This window comes from Elaeis guineensis, chromosome 12, assembly GCF_000442705.2.
Source record: "Elaeis guineensis isolate ETL-2024a chromosome 12, EG11, whole genome shotgun sequence".
Classification (NCBI taxonomy): Eukaryota; Viridiplantae; Streptophyta; class Magnoliopsida; order Arecales; family Arecaceae; genus Elaeis; species Elaeis guineensis.
Genome location: NC_026004.2, coordinates 15,841,579 through 15,863,778, shown reverse-complemented (window position 1 = coordinate 15,863,778; position 22,200 = coordinate 15,841,579). Strand labels below are relative to the sequence as shown.

The 22,200-nt window shown below is 37.0% G+C and overlaps 1 protein-coding gene across 2 annotated transcripts; it reads left to right on the top strand.

Annotated features, from left to right (window-relative positions):
* Window positions 1–4,774: 4,774 nt before the first annotated feature.
* On the top strand, window positions 4,775–21,650 carry LOC105055015 (AP-2 complex subunit mu). Of its 2 annotated transcripts, XM_010936701.4 has the most exons (13): window positions 4,775–5,197; window positions 6,313–6,490; window positions 11,402–11,492; window positions 15,851–15,945; window positions 16,074–16,163; window positions 16,239–16,287; window positions 16,391–16,529; window positions 17,539–17,655; window positions 18,632–18,722; window positions 18,794–18,936; window positions 20,077–20,191; window positions 21,139–21,183; window positions 21,272–21,650. In XM_010936701.4, exons 1-13 carry the CDS (start codon window positions 5,115–5,117, stop codon window positions 21,350–21,352), a joined length of 1,317 nt encoding a protein of 438 aa, XP_010935003.1. In that variant the 5' UTR covers window positions 4,775–5,114; the 3' UTR covers window positions 21,353–21,650. The 2 variants fall into 2 exon arrangements, with proteins under 2 accessions (XP_010935003.1, XP_029123416.1); XM_029267583.2 differs by lacking the exons at window positions 20,077–20,191; window positions 21,139–21,183; window positions 21,272–21,650 and adding an exon at window positions 19,810–19,971 and having other exon boundaries at window positions 4,881–5,197.
* The last annotated feature ends 550 nt before the right edge of the window (window positions 21,651–22,200 follow it).

The following is a 22,200-nucleotide window of genomic DNA, read 5'->3' as shown; positions in this document are numbered from 1 at the left end:
TTCTTAACGCAAAAAGATATTATATATATTCTTTTGAAATAAACAGCCAAATGAATTTCAAGAGTTTTGTTAATCCGAAGAAGAGGAAATAAAAAATTAATTGATCTATTGATTAAGATCCAAATTATTGTAGAATTACTTTTCAATAGACAGGTTTAGATTGGCATATGTGAGATGAGGCTTTGGTATCCTCTTTTTCATGATATCTGGATATTTCTCGATAGTCTCTTTGTGTCAACTATTCGACATATCTGTAGAGAGACGAACGGCTCTATGGATTGAATAGTGTCTTTTGTCGCGGACTATTTCGGAGGATGAATATAGCGCCAGAGTAATGAATGTCTAAGATCTTTGCGCAACCTTTTGTATGGCGATCGTTTGGACTGTTCTCATTCTAAATTGATTTATCTGTTTGTAAAAAAAAAAAAAAATGCAGCATAGGGGATAGGTCCCCATCTCTGGCAACAGGTGCCCACAATGAAAAATATCAGAAAAATGTAAACAAAGAGATTTTTCGGATCTAAAAACCGAGGTCGAGCAAAGCGCTATACTCTTGGCTATTTATGGCAAATATCATGGCCGGCAACAAGGGTTCAATTAAGAATAGAAAGGAAAAACAAAATCCAAAGGCCTTAGCTTGTTTCCAATGAGGACTTGGTTGCAATCTCCAACTAGCACAGTGAGTCCAAATTGCTGGCAATCAAGGGGAGGAAAGGGGAGGAAAGGGTGGTGGCTGTAGTGATCTACCAATGAGGAAGAATTTGGGGATTGGGATTCTTTAAATAATAGTGGAGGCTAGGCTATCCTAGCCTCCAGTAGAGTTTGTGGTAGAGGACTCATCATCCTCCATTGGGTTCAAGCAGGGCATTGCCCTGTTGGGATCTGAGGATGGGGCCTTCAGGTCTCATGTTTGGTGCTAAGCCAGAACAAAAGGCCAGCCCAATTGTCTCGGCCTCGTACTTTTCTCCTTAGATTTTTCTCCTTCTAGATTATAACCCAATAATTAAAATAAGTGAGACCAATATATCCAAAGTAGCTTTGCCTAAAGGTTATTGTTGTTGAGATGACAACAGCGATAACTATGAAAGTGTTGAAAAATGCATCCTACCATTTGACTCCAAACAAAAGAAAAGCTTCAAGCCACCTAACTATTGATATGAAAGCAAGATAGAGGAGTTTTGACCACTGCTATTGTCCAATCTCTCTCTTGCTCATTCAAAAAGGAGAGAAATCTTGCGGCTGACATCAAAGTTCTAAATGAGTCAGTCAACTCATTCAGGTAATTTCAACCAACAACAGCTTTGCTATTTCACTACCATGGCTAGGAAAGGGAGCCACATACCTATAAGGACAAAGTGGTAAGAGTCATCAGCAATGTGATAATAGGACTCCATAGCAATGAGTGGTGAGGATGGAGATAGCCCCATTTCTTTGACTCTAACGAGTCTTATTAGTTTTGTCTTTACTTTAACTATATTTGTTTTTCCTCATTCTATTGAAAATAGATGGATTTTAAGACGTGCTCTATGATTCATAATTCTGCTCAAACATTAGTAGTACATGGCTACATGTTTAACGAATGATATGCAATGATGTATCCTAGAAAGATTACTTCTTAAAAGGTAAACCTACTTCCATCTAGTGGTGGATCATATGATTATATCTTTCCTACCAATGAGTTTGGTCTTCAGAGAGATCTAGAGATCAAAGCATGGTATTTTACCATCAAATTATTAGTGTTCATACATGAAGATTTGTCTGACTAACTCATTCCAATGACTAGTCGTTCTCCTTTCATTTGTGCCTCTTCCTAAGTCCAGGATGCATTAGAATGAGAGAACGAAAATGGACTAAAGGAATGTTGGAAGAGGACTTTCGAGTTCCTGTAACATCCATTCATATTAATAATTCATCTCTGCAGGAGTTTCACATCCAAATTATTCCAATTTTTATAGTTACACATCATATATGCATCATTTCTTGAAATGGTTCCATCTTATCTTCTTGTATCATAAACTAATCGTTCTTCAAATAATACACTTCACCTCTGTTACCTCTGATTCATCATGTTTTACTTGCTATGCACTAATATATAGGTAAACTATCAAGAAGGGCTTATTTGTTACTATTATTAGTTAATCTTGAACTAATGCTAATCCAAAGGCACAAATAAACCCAACAAGGGCAACTTTCAACATCCGGAAAACTTTAATTCAAAAAATTGCTTTTGTTGAGAAAATACAAACTTTGGAATTTTAGTTATCAAAATGCCACTATTATTGAAATCGTAAGTTCACTGGCATCATCCCTCACGAGGCCAAGAAACCCAAAGTTTCTTTTGAAGAAACCTTAAATAAATCTAGCATTACAAGAAGAAACTAGAGAGAAAATTTTATTTGAGGGAGAGATGATGGTGAGTTTTTTCCTTCTTTCTTTTGATGATTTTTGCAATAGAAGAAAGTTCATGATTGCCTTCCGATAAACATGTGCATAGTTCTTTTAAAAATAGAGATGGAAGTTAATATTCCAAAAATAGCCCTAGACCGAATAGACTTTGAATTGGATTTTGCTATGGTGCTCCAAAGATTATTCTAATCTTTTTATTATTCATTCATTTCTGACCATCAGATTAACTATGGACCATTCGGATTTCAACTAAGTAGGTATCCATGTACATAACTGATGCGATAAATATTTTAAAGATTATGACTGTTTTATTCCATCATTAAATCAATTTTTTTAAAAAAATGTTCTATCATGGCCACTAAAGCGGAGGAGTCCTGGATGGAGCAATGGTGGCACAGAGAAGCTGCAAGTGTGTGCTGGGTTGGGGAGCGCAAAACTGCCAGTGCTGGGGGGGTGGAGGAACTGCGAGCATCTTAGAGAGGAGGGCTTGAGGTGGGGGATGGCGGTAGGAACCGCAGGCGCACACAGGGGCAGGGGGTGTGGAGGTGAGAGGGTCGCAGAAGCTTTGGGCGTCAGAGAGGGGGGGCCCGCATAAGGGGTGGGGTCAGAACCCACCGATGCAGGATGGGGGGGAGGTGGGAATCACAAGTGTGTGCAGGACGAGGGTGGTGGGCATGCAGAAGCCACCGGTGCCTGATGGGGGGCGAAGGCCGATAGCGGAGGAGTACTGGCGCCAAAAGAGAGGGGGTGGTCGCAGAAGCCCTCGACGCTGGAGCGGGGGGTTGGGAACCGCGGGCATGTGCGGGGAGGGGTGGTGGGTGCGTAGAAGCCATCGGTGCCTGGTGTGAGGGAGGTCGACGGCGGAGGTTGGGGGGGCACGAGGCGGAGCAGCTACGAGCAGGGGCTGCGGAGGAGCTGCTGATGGTGCCAGGGGGGTCAGGTGGGCGTGGAAAAGCTACGGATGGTGTTGAGGGGGAAGGACGAGCGATGGCAGGGAGGCGGGCGAAGGAAGAGAAGGACGGAGGGTGGTGCGGTGGCGAAGAAGCAGGCGACGGGAGGCATGTGGTGGCGGGGAGGCGGGCATCAGTCAGGATAAATTACGAAAGAGGAGAAAAAGAATTAAACAAAAATGATAGTGAAATATCTTAAATGCCCCTTATAATAAAATAATACTTATGAAATACTGTAGCAAAACCCTTTAAAGTTTTAGTTACTGAAATGCCCCTACCATGATCGATTTAAGAAATATTTGGTACTTCAAATTTGAAAGATTAAAGCATCAAATATGTCTTAAAGTAAAGTTGATAGAAAAGTCTTAAGAGTCTGTTTGGATGTCTGAGCCTAAAATCTTATAGAATTTATATATTGGACCAAAACAACTAGCTAAACGAGACTGGATTAGGCCTATAATTATATAGGCCCAAATGTCATAGAAAGAGAAAAAGATCTGCTGAAGTTTTTATAATTATAAGCCTAATCCAATCTTACTTAGTTGGTTGTCTTGACCCCATCCATAAATTTTATGGGATTTTGGATCTAGACATTTAAACAGACTCTAAGTTGGAAGAAAACATCCTATCCACTAGTGGCTATCTTATATTTGATCAACTTTGAGCTCTCACCAATTGTATTACAAATCTATCTTCTCTCTCTCTTTATGTGTGGTTGTTGAGGATTTTTAGCAAATTTTAAAAGACTTTTGTTTAAAAAGAAAAATAAAATAATGTATAATATATTCTTTTGTTTAAGTCAACCAAAAGCGGGCAAACAAGAGAGTGATTTAGGTATTAATTTCACAAATTTATAAACACTCAATGGTTGATAAGCCCTCAAAGTGATAAATGATCTCAAGTAACTCATCCAAATACAAGTAACTAACAATTAGTTCATATTACTCTAATCACCATTTGATAGAGAAGCTACTAGCGACCAAAGAGAAAATCAAAATGAAAAATCTCTTGCTCCAATCGATGTATGATTTTGAAATTTATAGAATAAAAATTGATTTTAGTATTTTGCTATAACAAGAATAGGAATCGCTATTTCCATACCTCCCACCAAGCTTATTATCTCTTTTACCTTGACCTAATTTACTCTCCTATCTTTTTGCACCTTAGTTAAGCTTCTTCTCCCTTGTTATGACAAAAATGCAAGGAGTTTATGACATGCTTTACATTTTTCATGTTTGCTCAAGGATCAATCTTGCGCGGTGACATACTGAATTAATGATGTCATGTACGATGGACGGGTCCTTGAAGGTGGACCCGCCTGTGCCGCCACATGGAGATGCTTGGAACCGGTCCAGCACGGGGATCAGCTTCCACTGTCACGTGTGCCTCTCCCCGCGGTCTCAGACGCACGTGCGTGAAAGAAAGAGCCGAGCGAGGGCCGAGGGAAACGCTGGAAGAAGACTTCCGAGCTCCGATCGTCTTCTAACCCCCTCCGATTCTTTTCCCTTTTCTCTCTCCAGCGCGAAACCCTATCTCGATCTTTGAAACCCTAGATCTGAGATCTCCTGTTCTTGGATTTTTTTTGGTACAAGATCTCCCCTTCTTGTTACCAGAGAAGGGAATCATCTCATTTTCCTCCGGCGACGGGCATTTCTCTCTCGCTTCTTCTCGCTGGGAGATAGGACTATCTAATCGCCGTGATCTGGGGTTTCGGAGTCCTTCCTTCGACTCGGTGCTGGAAATTGGGCTTCAGAAGAGATGCCTGTGGCCGCATCGGCCATATACTTCCTAAATCTTCGCGGGGATGTCCTCATCAACCGTCTTTACCGCGATGACGTCGGGTAAGAATGGTGTATGTAGACTACTGTTCGGGAAATTTAAGTCTGATTTGATTTCTTGGTGTAATAATAAAATTTGGGCTCTGATGATATCTTATCTGCGACAAAATTGTGTGTGTGTGTGTTTTTTTTTGGGGAGAATGTTGAGTTGATATGCTGAATTACTTGTGGTATGATGCAATAACAAATAAGAATTGTCCGATTATTCATCATATAGAGGAAAGAAGGCCCCGTTAAACGTCGCGCTTATTGGTTCGAAGCCACACTTGGCTTTTGGTGGACTACAATTCAAAGGGGGGAAGAATGTCACCTTCTTGTTTGGTATAAATGTACGAAGAATAGTGGATGTCTTCCCATTATATCAAAATTCGGGCCTTTTTGATTAAATAACCACATATTACTAGTTCTCCATTATGATCAGATTCACACAGTGGGAACATGAAGCTAAGGGAGAAAAAATCTGATTAAGTTGCATGTACTGCATGTTGTTTTCACAATGTCTTGAATTTGTAGAGTGATGCTGGAAATAATTTATTTATCTCCTAGTTGTTTATAAAATCAGTTAGATCTTGGTCGCAACTTGTATTTGGGGTGTTGTCTCTTGTAGAGAAGCCTGGATGTAAAGGGACTAATGAGGTAAATAAAAGATATCATAGGGAAAACCTGTTGATCAACTAACTTTCTCCCCCTCATCCAGCTTGTGTTTGTTCAAGATTTGATAATGAGGAAGCAACAGAAGAATGGATTGTGGTGTACTTCTTCTAAACCTATACTCTAATATAGTGAATAACAATAGTGATAGGAGTATAGAGCTAGGATGCCCCGAATTTGCCACACTACTTGATTTCTTTACAGCCTTAATATTCTTAAATTTTTAAGTTTAATTTGCAAACAATTTGTTTTCCTCTGACATTAGTTCGTTTTATGCACTTTGGTCTATTATTTCTACATGCAGTATATATCTAAAAAACGTGCATTAACAATCATCTTGATTCTTCTTGCATTATTTCTTCCTAGTAGATATCCAATATACTGTATCATAATGTATCACAATCAATTATACAGCTTGTTTTCTTGTAATGACCTGCATGCTTTCTCTAAAATTGTGGCTTATCCAGTGGCAATATGGTGGATGCATTCCGAATGCATATAATGCAGACAAAAGAACTTGGTACTTGTCCTGTTCGGCAAATTGGAGGGTGTTCTTTCCTTTACATGAGAATCAGTAATGTGTACATTGTGATTGTTGTTAGCAGCAATGCCAATGTTGCTTGTGCTTTCAAGTTCGTTTGTGAGGTATGCATTGTATCTGCTTTTGGATTTCAAAGTGCTGTTACTCCTATCGTCCTCTATTTATATGGTTAGTTCACGTGCACACACGCTTGCCCAAAAGTAGCATCATAGCAGGTGTGGTAAAGGAGTACCAACAAAACTTTGTAGTTTTTGCTATCTTAAAGGTACTTCCCTTTCCCAACCCCACCCCACTTGATGTATATATACATATTATATTTGACGAGGATTGACATGCTTAGATTTTTACATAGCAAATTCCATCAATTTCTACTTTGCATGGCTATTTTATTGGTGACCAGGTTTTTGTTTGTTGATTTCCTTATGGTTAATTTTTACTGCTGTATTTTTAGAAAGACAGACAGAGTTTGCTGAAGTATCACAGCAAGTGTGCTTCATGAGACAGGGTTGCCATGGGTCGAGTTTATCTGGGTGAAAGAATTTTACAATCTTTTACTTTTGATAGCGAATTTAAATATCTCAAACCTTGTTGATGTCACATGGATTACAAACATTAAGGTTCGGACAGCTAATTCTTAGATGAGATGAAAATCTTAAGAAAAAAATGTGTATGTCTAAAATCAGAATGAAATCAAATGTTAATTGGCTAAGGAAGGATACAAGTTTGGATGCATTGAGGCTGGAGGAAAGAAATTGCCCATTGTTTTATATGGCTTTAAAAAACTAAGATGGAAGAGGATGCATTTGGAACGGATGCTTATCAATTGAAATATGAAAAAGAATGGAAGGGAATGTAGGAAAGGAAGACATTGCTTCCACTAGTATGGGAGTTGTTGGTGGTCGGTAAGATTCAAATCAGGTTCAAGGGCATTTTTCTGGATCAGTGAGGCTTGGGAGATAATTCTTGTGAAATGTTTCCAGGACTTTGGATGGTTTTCTAATATGAGGATATCACAGTATTGTATAAATGGTGAATGTGCATTTGACTTTGTGCAAAACGTCAGGTTAGAGGGGCTTGCTTGGTAGTTAGGATTTGGAGGATTGTTTAAATCTGACATTTAGCTGAAAATGCAGCCTTCATGTATTTCACAGTGTCTTTGGGTATGGTTGCTTTGAAACATCCTTGGGGACAATATCATTTGGCACCATAGTTTGCTTGCTTTTTAGATTCTTGGGTTATGATTCTTTCAAGTAGAATGTTTTTTCTGATACATCAGAGAACAATACATTCCAGCTAGTTGTAATGAGAAATCTCAAGAAAATCTTATCCCATCATATGTGCATCGTGTAAGGGAAATAGTTGACCCTTTTTCTGCATTATGGGAAAAATAACGAAGATTTTTAAAGCACTTGCACAGTGGGGTTATTTTTAGTTTTCCTCACCAATGAAATCAAACTATCATGTTTCATTGTTGGTGCTGGAATCTTTTATAATGAAGTAGGTCCTTTAGATTGAGCATGTTATATGAATGATTCCAAGCTTGTGGATAACAATGGTTAATGTTGTGGAAGCTAAGACTTTGCTTAATCTGTGATCATACTTAAAGTAATGAAAGGGTATTAGAAAGGGGATCCTATAAAGACAATCAAATAGGCTTTTAAGGTGGTGCACTAGGAGAACTGACCTTTTATTTTTATGGAGGAAGGTGCTTTTCGTTAAGGGTGTTTTGGGTTGCAATAGGGGTGAAAATGGATCAGGTAATATATGTCCGGATCTATTTTTGTATTCGAATCTATTAGGATATGGATAGAAATTTGAGCATCCAATGAATATCCATACATGTATCTATATCCATAAAAAAAAATGGATATGGATATAGATAGACAACCATCCAATCTATATTTGAATATCCGATTCCATTTGTAATGCTATTTAATTTTATATTACCCTTAATGAACTTTTAAGGGAGATAAATGACCATATTAATACACTATTAACTTGATTTATCATCCATTTAGTGATATCTTTGATTTTGTGGTCATAAAATTTAATTATCTAATATATGTCATATTTATATTCATACTTCCAGTATCCGATTTATATCCATATATGTTTAAAACAAATATGGATATGAATTTTGCCATCCGAATAATATATATATATCCATATCTGTATTCATCAAATAAAACAAATATGGGGATGGATATACCAATATCTGATCCATGTTTAATCTGATTTCAGCCCTAGGTTGCAATTTGACTAGTGTCATGATATGCTAATGTGCGGTTAGGAGCTAGTGATCAAGGTTGATTCGTGAATTGGTCTATTATCTGTTTCGAGGATTGCAGTACCATGTGACTCATGTCAGTCATGAGATGGCATGGTGTGAAACATGTCAGATGCCTTCTATATGCCCAATCAATTATCAAGGCTTATGGTTATAATAAGGGCTTGTACTAGACCATATTGATTCATATGGGCCTGTACCAAATGACATGCACCAACATGGTAAGATACTGATGGACATAGCAAGGTTTCGATTTTCAAATACTGGTTTTGGAGACCATATTGATGCACAAGTGGTACACACCCTATCGACTGCCAGTATGATACATCCATTGGCATTGACACTCAGCACTGGATGGTCTACTAGGTATAAGGTTCCCTACCTGTGTGGCACAGTGCAGCTGGTATGGATTAGTATTGTTTGATACTTAAATTGTTGGGTTGTAGCATGCCACCCGTGAAACAACTCTGCAAACCGTTGTATCTTGTTTGTACTTGATTGCCATGGTGTGCATATTGGAATACCTGCACTGAAATTCTTGGTCTATATTTTGTCTATCTTTTTTATATGGATGCATGCATCCTGCACATAGATTAGTTCACTCACGACAAATCCCACTCACTCTCAACTAGCATTAGGGCTCCTACTAAACGACAAACTAGACTAGCTTTTGGACTATGATAAAAGAAATTTTTAGCCAGCTGCCATAAATCAAACATTAAATAACTACAAACCTAACAACTACTATCCTACTTCTGATTGGATTTGAATACCTGTCCTCCAAACAATGGACCAATAAGTCCTTGGTTGATATGGATTTCCATACATCAGTTCCCTCCTTTGAATGAACTCGTCTTCAAGTTTCCTCCAGGTTGCATCTTCTTTTCATGATGTCTGTACAGATCTGTAACATCGAAAGCTCTGGAGATGCTCATGCTTGTCCTTAGATTAACGACATATGTATTATCACTATTCCTTTGTAGAATTTTGAATGGTTCAACCCGAAAATTGAATAGTCCAATCCTCTTTTTCTTAAGATTGTTATACTTGCTTGCAGAAAACCTCTCTCTATTAAGATCTACAATGACCATACCACCCCCATCAAACACCTTTCTCCTTTGCGTCACCAAAAATTGGAGGAGAGCTAGACATGCCTTTCCCCCTTCTTGGATTTAGGAAATCTCATCCTTCATGGCTGCAAGAATTATTCTTTTACCATCTTTGTAGAACACAAAAATATTTCTATCTACAAAATGAACAACTATTCTATTGAACTGCCAAGGTTGCCCCAAAAGAAGATGACATGCTTCCATCTCAACCACATCACACAAATCTCATCAAAATTCCCGATAGAAAAAGGGAAAATTTTGCATGATGAGTTACCTCGACTTCACCACCTTTCTGAAACCAAGTAAAATATGGTTTGGGTTAATGTTCCACCTCAAGCTTTTACTTATTCTCCATCTCTTTTGACACAAGATTTTCATGGCTACTACCATGTAGAAAAAAATGTCATTCTTCATTATCTAAAAAGAATGCAGAAAGGACAGAATACACATATTTCATTCATCTTGTGATTGGTGAACAACTCCTCATTTTTTATATGAAAGAATATAGAGCCTAATTGCTGCAATAAAACTAATATCCGGCCCTCGTACTTGATATTATTTCAATGAAAAGAAGAAATAAAAACTAATATCCAGCCCTCATACTTATTAGATCATATTCATTTTTCTCCACAAATAGCTATTTAATGGGGAACTCATGGTGATGAAGAGCTTGAGTGGCATTGGGGACTTACTGGTTGCAAAAGGCATAATCCTTCTTTGAGGCACTTCTTTGATCAGCTCAAAAGAGCCAATAATCCAGTGCATATTACCATGGATTGTTAGTCCAGGACTCTATGTTAGATTAGAGGTAGATGGTGGTACTGCTCATGGACTTGTGAGAAAGAAGGTCAGAGGCAGACTTGGTGCACTTGTGACAGATATAGATCAAGGAAACCAAGATTTCTTTCTCATTATATGATAGGTGGGAGCATTGCATGGATAGACTGTGACAAGAACGGAGGATGAAAAGGAGGTGCCATGCATTTGTCTAAAAGGAAGCCATTGAAGTGGACATATGTGGCATCATGAAAAGGAAACAAGAGCCTGTAGACAAAGTGAAGTTGCAGTCATTGTATGTCATTCATCTGGACCTTCCGATTGAAAAGAATGCAATATTCATCTGGACCTTCCAGTTGAATGGAATGCAACAGACTCTGCCTAAGAGAAATTCTACCATCACTTTTGTATGGATTGTTGATTGCTGCTGCTGCTGCAGCAGCTGCACAATGAAATATTTGAAGGGATCTACAACAGCAAGACTATTTGAATATTATATGCTTAGTTATCTATTTGGGGATCATTTTTCTCATCTCCTGCCACTGCTTCTATGTTAGTTTTATCATTCGCTATTCAAGATCCTGCCGTAATCTCACTTCTTTTCTGGTGTTGCTTGTGCTGTGTAATTTTTGACTAATCTGTTTCAGAGTCTGCCATTTCGTAGTGTTTTACTTGTGAACCTTTTTTTTCTCCTTCAGTAGCTTTGTACTAAGGATGTTAATACATTAGTTAGTTGTATCTCTACCCTAATGCAACTGCAAACAGAATAAGCCAAAACTTCCTTGTATTACTTTCCTTATCACATTGTTTCATTAGTAATGCACCTCTTTGACATATGACAGGCTGTTGCGTTGTTTAAATCGTACTTTGGTGGAGCATTTGATGAAGATGCCATCAGGAATAATTTTGTCCTGATCTATGAGCTTCTTGATGGTATGCATCTGAACCATGGTTATTCTTTGTGGGTCAGGTTTTCATCCTGGTATCTTCTACTAGTTATACTATTGTTAGAGTTTAAGTGATTTTACTTGAAGTTAGCTGTAGCACTTGACCAATAATTAGAGAAGAAATTATTGCTGGTTTGTCTGGTTGGATTCATTATTCCACATGAAAGAAAAACAATGGTATTAACACATTGTTTTTTGACAAACGTGATGCACTTAAGAGTATATTTTTCTGCATGTAGTTCTTCTGCCTGTATCTGGTCATTTTGCTTCCTAATTGACAGCTAACTGCTGTTTGTTGATCCACATAAATAAATCAGTGAATATAACTTCTTGTCATCATTTTATGAAATGCATTGTGATATGTCTTCAGTCTATGCTTTAATATCTTGCTCCATCCACGTGATCAAACACATAGCTTTGTTCTTATGGTTCTTTACTATATTTCACTAAAAGATTGTGATGCTATGGTCTTTATGTGGCATGATCTTCTTAAGTGCATGGGAACAATTATGTTGCTGCCCAACATGTTACTAGGTGTAAGGAGGATTTGTTTCATAGGTTGACATGATTTTTATAACTAGCTGTCAACTTAATGTCAACCTTTCTCCTTTTCCATCTGGGCTGTGGACTGGCATTTGCATGTTTACTAGGTATAGGATTATATTGTCTTATTATCAGCACTTAGTGTAAAGTTTACAGTTGTCAGTGAAAGTGTATTCCTCTTGTTTCTGAAGGTGTGTAGCTTAAATTTAAGGTTGTGTCAGCATAAAATAATGACTCGAATAATATATAGTATATTTTTTAGTGGGCATGGATGGGTGCTGCTTTCTTGTGCTGTCAAATTAGGCTAGTGGTTATTCTGATCATTACTAATGGTCTGTGGCACTTGAAAACTAACTTCATCTGTGAATGGATGAGGAGGTTGCCATAGGCAATGGTGGATCTGGTAGGCAGATTAGTTGGTGGGAGCTATGAGAGTGGTTGCAATAAGCTGGAATTAGATGGGCAGTATGTTTAATAGTTGATTATTAATAATCACTATTTATTTATAGTTACTTGTAGAATTTGTGGTAGCTCTCAGTCAGTGAGTACTTGTTCTAGTGGTGATGGCTATTGATTCCTTCAACAATTAAGATTGGTAGACCTTGGTGGTGTTGATTAAGGAATGAAGAGATGAAGATCGCAAGGTAAGACTAAAGTTGTGTTATTGGTTGCTTTTATTTTAGAAGATATCATGACAGTTTATGGGAGGTGGTATTGACAGCCAGTAACAAAAATATTGGGTGATAGCGATTGGTGTTGCCTTCAATAATAGCTTGAGACAATGGTTACATGTGGTATCACATGGTTGTAGTATATAGGTTCATGATCATGGTTGTGAGTGGTTAAAGAAAGAAGATGTTGGGAAATGTAAATTCAGTCCATGGTAGTGGTATCCAGCTTAGTTGACTAGAGAAGTAATGGTTTTAGAGGTCAAGATTGGGACGATACTGCAAGTATTTGTTAACATGCCTCTTCCCTAGGAATGTCAATGGACCAAGTCTCGATTGAGCATATCCAAAACTTATGTTGCCTTATCTGAAGACTCATCCCAAAACAATGCTAAATCAGTCTGGGGAATGTCTATTCTCCTTGTACCTAATCCTGCTTGTGAGAATGGCTTTATGTTTTTAAATGTCATATTAAGGAACTTGTATTTGAAACTAGTTGTTTATAATGCATTTAACTAATACACAGTGAAAAATATGTTCAGATAATGGAGTACATGTAGCCTAAGATTCTTGATACCCGCTCAAAACATGACGTTATTTGCAGTTGAGGGCTTCATATTGTTCTCAGCTTCAGAGGAATGGCATGACTTGGTAGTTTGCCATGATTCTGTTCGGCATTTTTACTGCCATTGTGATATGCTCTGTCATAGAAAGTACTTGCTTGGTCTCCCTAGGCTTTGGCCATTACCTGGCCATCCCTTTTAGGATGGATCCTATAAGATGATGTTTATTAGTTGGCCAGCTACTGCGTACCCAGGCAATCAGCCAAGGCCTAGCTGGCTCATGGAGGTCAGTTCTGGAGACAAACCTATTTCTTTCTCATTAGCGCTCAAACACCTTATTTAGTAGCAAGTTGTACTAACTGTTGACCTTCAAATAGATTACTCATCAGTTGGTAGAGTTGTTGCATTTAGTCACTTGAAAATTGAGCATGCTTTATGAATGATTAAATAATACCATTGCATAATTTGCAGGGGAAATTTGTAATTTTACTAGTTAACATGTAATATTATTTCCTTAAATAAGGTTCAAATAAATGCAAAATTTTTGCTTAATTACTTCGTTTTTTTAATTATCCTTTTTAGTTTTAGTCTTCTACTTTTAAATTCTATTCACCTAGTCATTTGTTTTCTGCTTTTTCTTTATTTGGTCATTTGCTGCCCACATTCTGCACCACCTTTTAAAACATTGTTAATATCAACCCCCTTTGTATCGTTATACGCACTTCATGGTCAAGAAATCTCTTCACTTAGCCCATTGAAGATAATTTTGATCTGTTTAATCGGATAAAGCTTGAGGCATTAGCTCCATTATTAAACAATTAAACAAGTTTGCTTCTTTACTTTGCAAATAAACACAGATAACTACTAGATTGCTTCCCATGAGTAAATGACCCCAGAAAATTTTGGACAGAAAAGCATGACATGTTTTCAAGTGACACAAGGTATCCCACACAATGATCTAGAAAGAAGCTTGGTTTTAAAGCATTAACATTTCTACCATCTGATAGCAATTAAAATGATGTGATTGAATTAACTATGGAACATATGTGTAACACTTCTGTTCTGGCTATACCATCTAATTGAAGAACTACTTATGTGAACAAATGCACAGCATCATGAAACTTGCACATGGGTATGCACACAAACCTAAAAGCCACAGGAACATGATTTTACCTCTGCTTACATCATCAAACCATGAAGGCTGTCGCAAATTTTTTAAACAAGATGCCAAGTTCTTGTGATTAATCAACAGATGTGACCTAGTAACTAAAACAGAAAAGTGGAGAAAATGGAAATCATGCATTAAGAAGACATTTTGTAGTTGGGCTGGATTGTGTTTTGGCATCATGTTGGGTATCATGGGCTTCAAAAACAGGCATATAATTTCAGAGGATGCTGTTTTAGTTTGTGGTTTATGGCCTCTGGTAATAGGAAGTTAGGAACTAGAAAGAAAGGATCTCTAGATGAAATAATGGGGGGAAAGAAATGAGAAAAAAGAAAGAAAAGAGTAACCGAAGGAAGAAGAAAAGAAACAAGGTGAGAGAGGAGCCGCATGGTTTGTGCTATCAGGCTGTGCACTTCTCCCTTCTCATAACGTTATTGTTTAGCTCCACTAATAAGTGGATAAGAGTCTGTCATTTCCCTTAAGTGTTAGCCACTTAGGTGGTCTGTTACAATTAATTATGTTCAATTTCTTTGGCTTAAGGTTACTAGTTAAGTACATGCCCAATTCCCCTAAAAGATGTAAACTATCAGCAATCTTTAGCACGTGTAATGCTTACTTAAGGCATTAGGCTGATCCTTTTTTGAAGGTAAATAAGGATGCCAAAACCTGTCTCACTGATGAGTCTATGCTCATGAATTTTCTGAAGGTATGTTAAACTTAATGTCGGCATTATCTAGTTGTAATTTTTTTTTTTTCCACTGAAAGTAATTGTCTGTTAGTTTCTGCATACCATGGACCTCTGAATTTTTATTCCCTAAATTCATCTGTGATCGGAACTCTCTATGCATGGTTTTGTCTCTTGCTTTATAATGGTTAAGAGGGTAATAATTGTGTCTTCTTGGTCTCCTTGCAAGCATATAAGCTTGGTATTCATCTGGATGCAAATGTCAGCCAGTTGTGTTAAAGACAGATGTCATGTTTAAATTGCTGAGTTTTATACTATATTTGCTAAGGTTAAATTTCCTTGTTAATCTTTTGCACTTATATGTCCTTTATTACAATTATTGAGTTTGATGCTGAGTTTTTGTTGGAATATGTTGCAACTTTCTGCTTATTTTATCAGTTGACTGAAAAAATGAGCTTTTTTTTTTTTGAGGAGAGAATGAGCTTCTAATCTTGCTATCCCATTTCCATTTTCAGTATTTCATGTTCAGATAGTTACCTGTTATTGACTTTAGACATGCATGTGTCTCTTTTCTTCTTTTAATTTTTAAAAAAAATTGTCTTCTGTCCTTATATGCTTTCTTCAAAGATAAAGTACTCAAACTCTTACTATTGGTATTAGTTGATGTTATAAATACTATCTAACTATTTGTGTATTTGATGTTGCTGACTTAATCTGCAGAAATTATGGATTTTGGTTATCCCCAAAATCTGTCGCCTGAAATTTTGAAGCTTTACATTACTCAAGAAGGAGTTCGGTCTCCATTCTCATCGAAGGTCAGATGTTAAAATTCAATCTATATGGTTCAAGTGATCTCTCAATGTTTATAGATAGTGTGCTTTACTTCTTATATATGCTTTAGAAAGTTACATTTATTATAATTGCCCTATCTTTTTGTTTATAGCCATCAGAAAAGCCAGTCCCAAATGCAACACTACAAGTTACAGGTGCTGTTGGTTGGAGACGTGAGGGTCTTGTATATAAGAAGAATGAGGTGACTCTTATTTTGCACCTTTTTGCTATGAAATTTCTAGAACATATTCAATTTTCTCAATCTAGTAAATTTCAGGTTTTCTTGGACATTGTTGAAAGTGTTAATCTTCTTATGTCTTCTAAAGGTAACCAGTGAAAAGCATCAGCTCCTGACTTTTGTTGTTATACAGCAAAATACCTTTTTAATAGTAAACTTTTCCTGATTTGTTTGATTTGATGGTTATATAGGGAGTGTTCTACGTTGTGATGTGACTGGAAAGATTCTTATGAAGTGCTTTCTCTCTGGGATGCCTGATCTAAAATTAGGCTTAAATGACAAAATTGGTCTTGAAAAGGAGTCGCAGCTCAAGTCCAGGCCAGCAAAAAGGTAAGTTCATAAACCTTTCAGTTTCAGGGCTGTTTGGGTGTCAGATTTTTTTACAAAAAAATTTCTATTCGAACACAAAATGATGAGTTATATGAAAACATTTTTTGGTTGTTTTCCATATAAATTGTTTTGTACAAGTTGGCATCTCAAACATGAAAAATGAGTTTTTCAGGTGTACCCCTGCTTCCATGAATCCTGCTTTACAAAAGATCAGGTTTTATGATTATCTGTTTGAAGGAACTTCACAGACAACTAAACAGCCACGTCGTGTCCTTTAGAAGAAAAACATTGTATACAGCTTATGATTTCCTTGGTCCAAATTGCTTATATCATGTGGGTTTATTTGCTCGAATAATAGTTCTGGGCAGATTTTTTTTTTTTTTTCCGCTAGCTGTTGAACTTTTTCTCTGCTAGATGTTGCCATGCATTCACAGGGAAATTCTGAACAATGTTACTAAAGGGTGTGTTTCGTATGTCTGTATAAGGTCTGGAAAGAGGATTTTTTGATGCCTAAATTGATTCCAATGAACATGTGAGAAAGAAAGTGGGCTGATATGACAGTAATATAGCGCTTAAGTAGGTTTAGTAAGTCTAGCCCTAATAGCTGGAATTTTCCCCCTCAATTCTTCTCTCTGAGTCAGTGTTCAGAGTGTAAATTTACTGGTCATTTCAAGTGATAAATTGGAGTGTGGAACTAAAAGACTGTCCATTTTGTGTTGCAAAATTTTGTTCTGAGAATGTGCTTATCTAAAAAAGCTGGTTCCTTGTCTTGTAGAAATTTCTAATGTAAAATATGCTCTCTTCTTAGCTTTGTGCATTAATCTTGCGGTCTTGTTCATAATCTACTAAAATTTTCTGCCACATTGAATTACATGTTGATCTCCAATAAGATTGTGTTTTTTCTTGTTGACTGTTTCTGTCAGTTATTTTGGCTCTTTGTTTTAATTATTTGCCAATAGACTCTTCGAGCATCACTGATAACTAAATATTTATTCCTTTTTTTCCTCAGTGGTAAGACCATTGAACTTGATGACGTCACTTTTCATCAGTGCGTGAACCTGACAAGGTTCAACTCAGAAAAGACAGTCAGTTTTGTGCCTCCTGATGGTGAATTTGAGTTGATGAAGTAATTATTCTACCTTGGATTTTTCCTATGCCCCCGTTCTTCTAGCTTTAAGTTGTGAAATATATTGCAGACTCTCTTTTCTTGTAATAAAGCCTGTTAAAGCCACCTGCTTTTTGTCATATCTATGTGCATGACTTGTTGATTTCTGATATCTGTGATGTTGGGTTGTGTTTGTGGTCTAGGTTTCTAGTTATTCTGTTTCACACTAAAACCATTTGTAGACTTGTTTCAGGAAATTGATTTGGAGTTAAGGCAAACCTCTCGAATTATTAGCACAACAAAAAATGTTTATAGAGTTGTACTGAAAAATGAGAATTTTATATGTTGTTTGCTTGATCGAAGGAAACTGTCTACCTTGATTGGCTGGCCCCACTCCTGAAATTAATCTAGTTTGTGTTATCAAATTCAAATCAAAAGCCAAACTAAACACCTACTGCTCTAACTCTGAATATCAGGTGTAATGATATCTTTATGTCATCCACACACATTTTGTTGGTTTACCCATCTTAATTTGTTCATGTTAGTCACCTCATGGTCCCACTTATTTGTTGTAGTCATCCTTCCATTTCTTAGCCACACTCTTTCTTTTCAAAATGTTTGTCAACCTGTTCCATATGGCTACCCTGAGTCAATGTTTACATATTTTTAAATGTAGAATTTACTTTGATATTCACTCTTCATTATGTTAATCATAAAATCTAGCTTTATTGCATGTCATATATAAAAATATTTTTGCCCCTAATCTAAACTGAGTGAATTTAAGAGAAACACGATAACTGATAGAGGTTATTCCCGTTGTTGGTTAAAGTGTATGATTATGGTAAAAGAATAGTTTTCTTAATCAGATTTCTCCATCATGACTGTGTTTGATGCAATTTATATAACCATGCAATCTCAAAGAAGTGCCATGGACAAAATACATGACGATTGATTGTTTCCTCTTTCTTGGTCCAATGGTAATATTCTATATTATTAGGTACCGTATTACCGAGGGCGTAAATCTTCCATTCCGAGTGTTGCCAACAATCAAGGAATTGGGTAGGACACGTATGGAAGTCAATGTCAAGGTTTGTCATCCATGTTATAAGGAATGCTTATCTCTTATACTCATATTTACCTTGTTTACATTATTCTGCAGGTGAAGAGTGTCTTTGGTGCAAAAATGTTTGCACTAGGGGTTGTAGTTAAGGTTCCAGTACCAAAGCAAACAGCCAAGGCAAGCTTCCAAGTGACATCAGGTCGAGCCAAATATAATGCCTCTATTGATTGCTTGGTTTGGAAGTAAGTGCTCAACATTTGTTCACACATGTATAATTTTTGGATGTCCATGCCCTATTTTGTCCATTTTTAGAGTCAAAATGTCAAGCTCTTTTTGAGACCTTTTAATTTACCATATGTTCTATGTGCATGCAATGATATGTTATTTTTGTGTTTTATTATTATTTTTTTTTAAATTCCAGACCTTGGTCTATTCGAACTTAAATTATGGAACTCGTGGGCTGTTTTCTTTGTTTAGTAGAGGATGCTATTTACTGGCATTCCAAACTTCACAAGGTGGGAAAACTATTAGGAGTCCATCCATTTAGTGGTTTCATGATAATTCGTAGGGGAAGACCTTCCTTTTTTGGTAGTAAGGACCTATTTGTTGGGGAAATCAGCATCATTTTTAAAATTTAAACATGTTATGTAGCAATGTCGATTGGGGCATGGAGCATTGCTGGTATGATGTGATCAGAACTATAAATGGGCATTAGAGCTTTAAACTTAGAATCAAAGGGGATGTGGGGAAGTGGATAATTTTAGAAACATTTTAATTATGAGGTGTTTAGGAAGTAGGTTCTGGTTTGAGCTTCTGGGAAGATTCCAAAGCAGGTGCATTACTGTAGGTAGAAGCTTCCAGCTACTAAGATTTTAGGCTTTTAGTTTGTTAAATTTGCTTTTTTCTTTTGCTTTTCTTAATTATGATTACAAATTGTTACAAGTCTTCCTAGGAGTAGTGCATCTAGCTGATTCACTTTTTGGATAGAATTAATTACACTGCTTTTCTTGGTGCATTACTTTATGTTCGCACATCTGTGTGTTTTCATTGGAGAGCAGAATTTGAGCTGTCCTTCATGAGAATTTAATCATAAATGTTGTTAATTGCTTTTGTAGGGGCTGCATCTGCAAGGACTGCCTCTCTTTTAAATGAGTTTGCCACCAGACATTTGAATCACTTCTCTCCGTTTCACCCTGACAAATTCTTTAGGACATGTTAAATTAATATTTTATGTTGGCTTTGCTCAACTTTGATAGATTGAAGAGTATATAGTTATTAAGTGCTACTTGAGCTATAACAATAAAGTGGGCACTGCCTAGAGAAACATTGCATTAATTTTGAATTTGTCAGCTGTTTTATACTTTTAAATATTTAATGTGCAGGATAAGAAAATTTCCTGGACAAACTGAAGCGACTATGAGTGCAGAGGTTGAGTTGATTTCTACAATGGCAGAAAAGAAGCCATGGACTCGACCTCCAATTCAGATGGAATTTCAGGTTTGTGTAAAATCTTGAGTACAAAGTCTTTCGATAAAAATGCAAATTACCTTACATGCTTTACTTGAGGATTACCTTACATGCTTTACTTGAGGAACCACTTGTGGTCTTGTTTTTTGAGTTGAATAGATCATATGTTCATTGGGGTAGATTGAAATTGATAGCTTGTTTTCCCACTGTTTCCTATGCTATATCTGACAAGCAGGGAATCCTGAATTCAACAAATGGAATTTCAGTTTCCATATGATACTGCAAGTTAGCGAATGATGTAGTATGAGAATGTAAAATTTTCTCCACATCTTCACATGACAAATCCAGTTTTCTTATTGGAATTTTCAATATTATGATTGTGAAAAATAGCATTTACTGTTCTATAAGAGAGTTTTAACTTGAGCTAGTTGGAACTTTCAGAGATATTTCCTGCTTGGAAGCCTGAGTTAGGCATGCAAGTCTATATACAAGACGTGTGTGCACATTTAGTTCTTTTTTTCTTTTTTTTTTGGGTGTTGGTGTTTTTTGGGGGGGGGGGTACCTCTGATTATATATTTCTTGAAACTTCCTTTTCTTTTGGGGCTCTTTTCCTGTTTTCTTTATTTATTCTTTGGCCAGTTACGTTTAGCTGTCCATGCTGTGTGCAAAAATGAGATCATTGTATGAAGTTGCACTGTAAATCTTACTCTGCCCATCTGGTACTTTTTAGTCTGCTATTAGTTGCTTGTAGTTGCCCTATCATATTCGACCATCATGACTTGGCAAGATATTGCCACATTTTCTTATGCAGGTATCAACATGATAGGATGCTCGGTTCATAAAATAATCCTGTGTTGTGTGGACTAACTTTGAAGCTTGGTTTCACTTGTGTTTTTTATCAATCAGGGGTCTCTGCGTACATGCTGTTTGCACAAAACATTTGAAAACTGATGTTTGAAATTCTGCTGGTTTTGTAGGTTCCTATGTTCACTGCATCAGGTTTACGAGTCCGATTTCTCAAGGTATGCTTGGAATCAATGCAGCTTTAGCTGTTTTCTGTGGCTGTAGGACCTTACTAATTAAGTCCTCATTTGTCCAAAATATCTGCAGGTTTGGGAGAAGAGTGGATACAACACAGTAGAGTGGGTTCGTTACATCACAAAAGCTGGGTCATATGAGATAAGATGTTAGAATCTGTGACTGCTTTCATGCATATTGGCAAATCTGTTTGATTGGAAACCCAGCTTAACTGAACAATGTTGAGAGCAGAATGCTATGCTACATCATATGCATTTGCTGTGCCTGCAAAACAGCCTCTAGTGTTTCCTCATTGATGTGTATCTTGATAACAAACAATCTGTATGTGTTCTCTGATGCGTCCTGGTGGAGGATCAGTACAGTATTTGTAATTGCTGGAAATTGGGTTTTTTTGGTAGTGATAATGCTTTGTTTACGAGGTTTTACTGAAAGTGATCCAAAGATTATTGAAGTGAACATAACTGTTGGTTCTCATTTCCTTTAATCCTAGCTTAAATTCTCAAGCGAGCTATAACTAGATTTTCGATGTAACACCTCATGTTAGTGGCCTTGGATGCGTCTCGGAATGCGCTTCACCATAGATTGATGGTTAAATATTATCAATGGGAGATGTCGGATACTTGTAGGTGACAAAAGAGCAGCATTATGTTATCAGTGTAATGGATTCTAATATAAGATCACGCTATTACAGATTATTAAGGCAACTAGAACAAACTAAACTAGCTGGGCATCTAATCATCTTATCAGATCTATCTAATATAACCCGGCTTTGTTACTGTCAAGTTAGGCAGACCGCAACCTTAGTACAATTACAATGATCTTGTCTGTGACCGGCAATTGGTCTAAATTATCCCACTAAAATGTTATTGGATTCGTGCATTGGGCCAGTATCAGTATACTGACGATAAGATTACAGGTTGGGTTAGGTGTATATTCTCGTAAGTATTCAGGAATGGTTTCGAAAAAAAAAAAATCTACGTATCCAAACAAGCGCCAATGTA

Bases quoted from the DNA above. Each gene is read 5' to 3' on its own strand.
- LOC105055015 (XM_010936701.4), top strand. From the start codon at position 5,115: ATGCCTGTGGCCGCATCGGCCATATACTTCCTAAATCTTCGCGGGGAT. The intron at 11,493-15,850 runs GTATGCATCTGA...CTTAATCTGCAG, and splicing joins GATCTATGAGCTTCTTGATG to AAATTATGGATTTTGGTTAT. The intron at 18,723-18,793 runs GTTTGTCATCCA...ATTATTCTGCAG, and splicing joins GTATGGAAGTCAATGTCAAG to GTGAAGAGTGTCTTTGGTGC.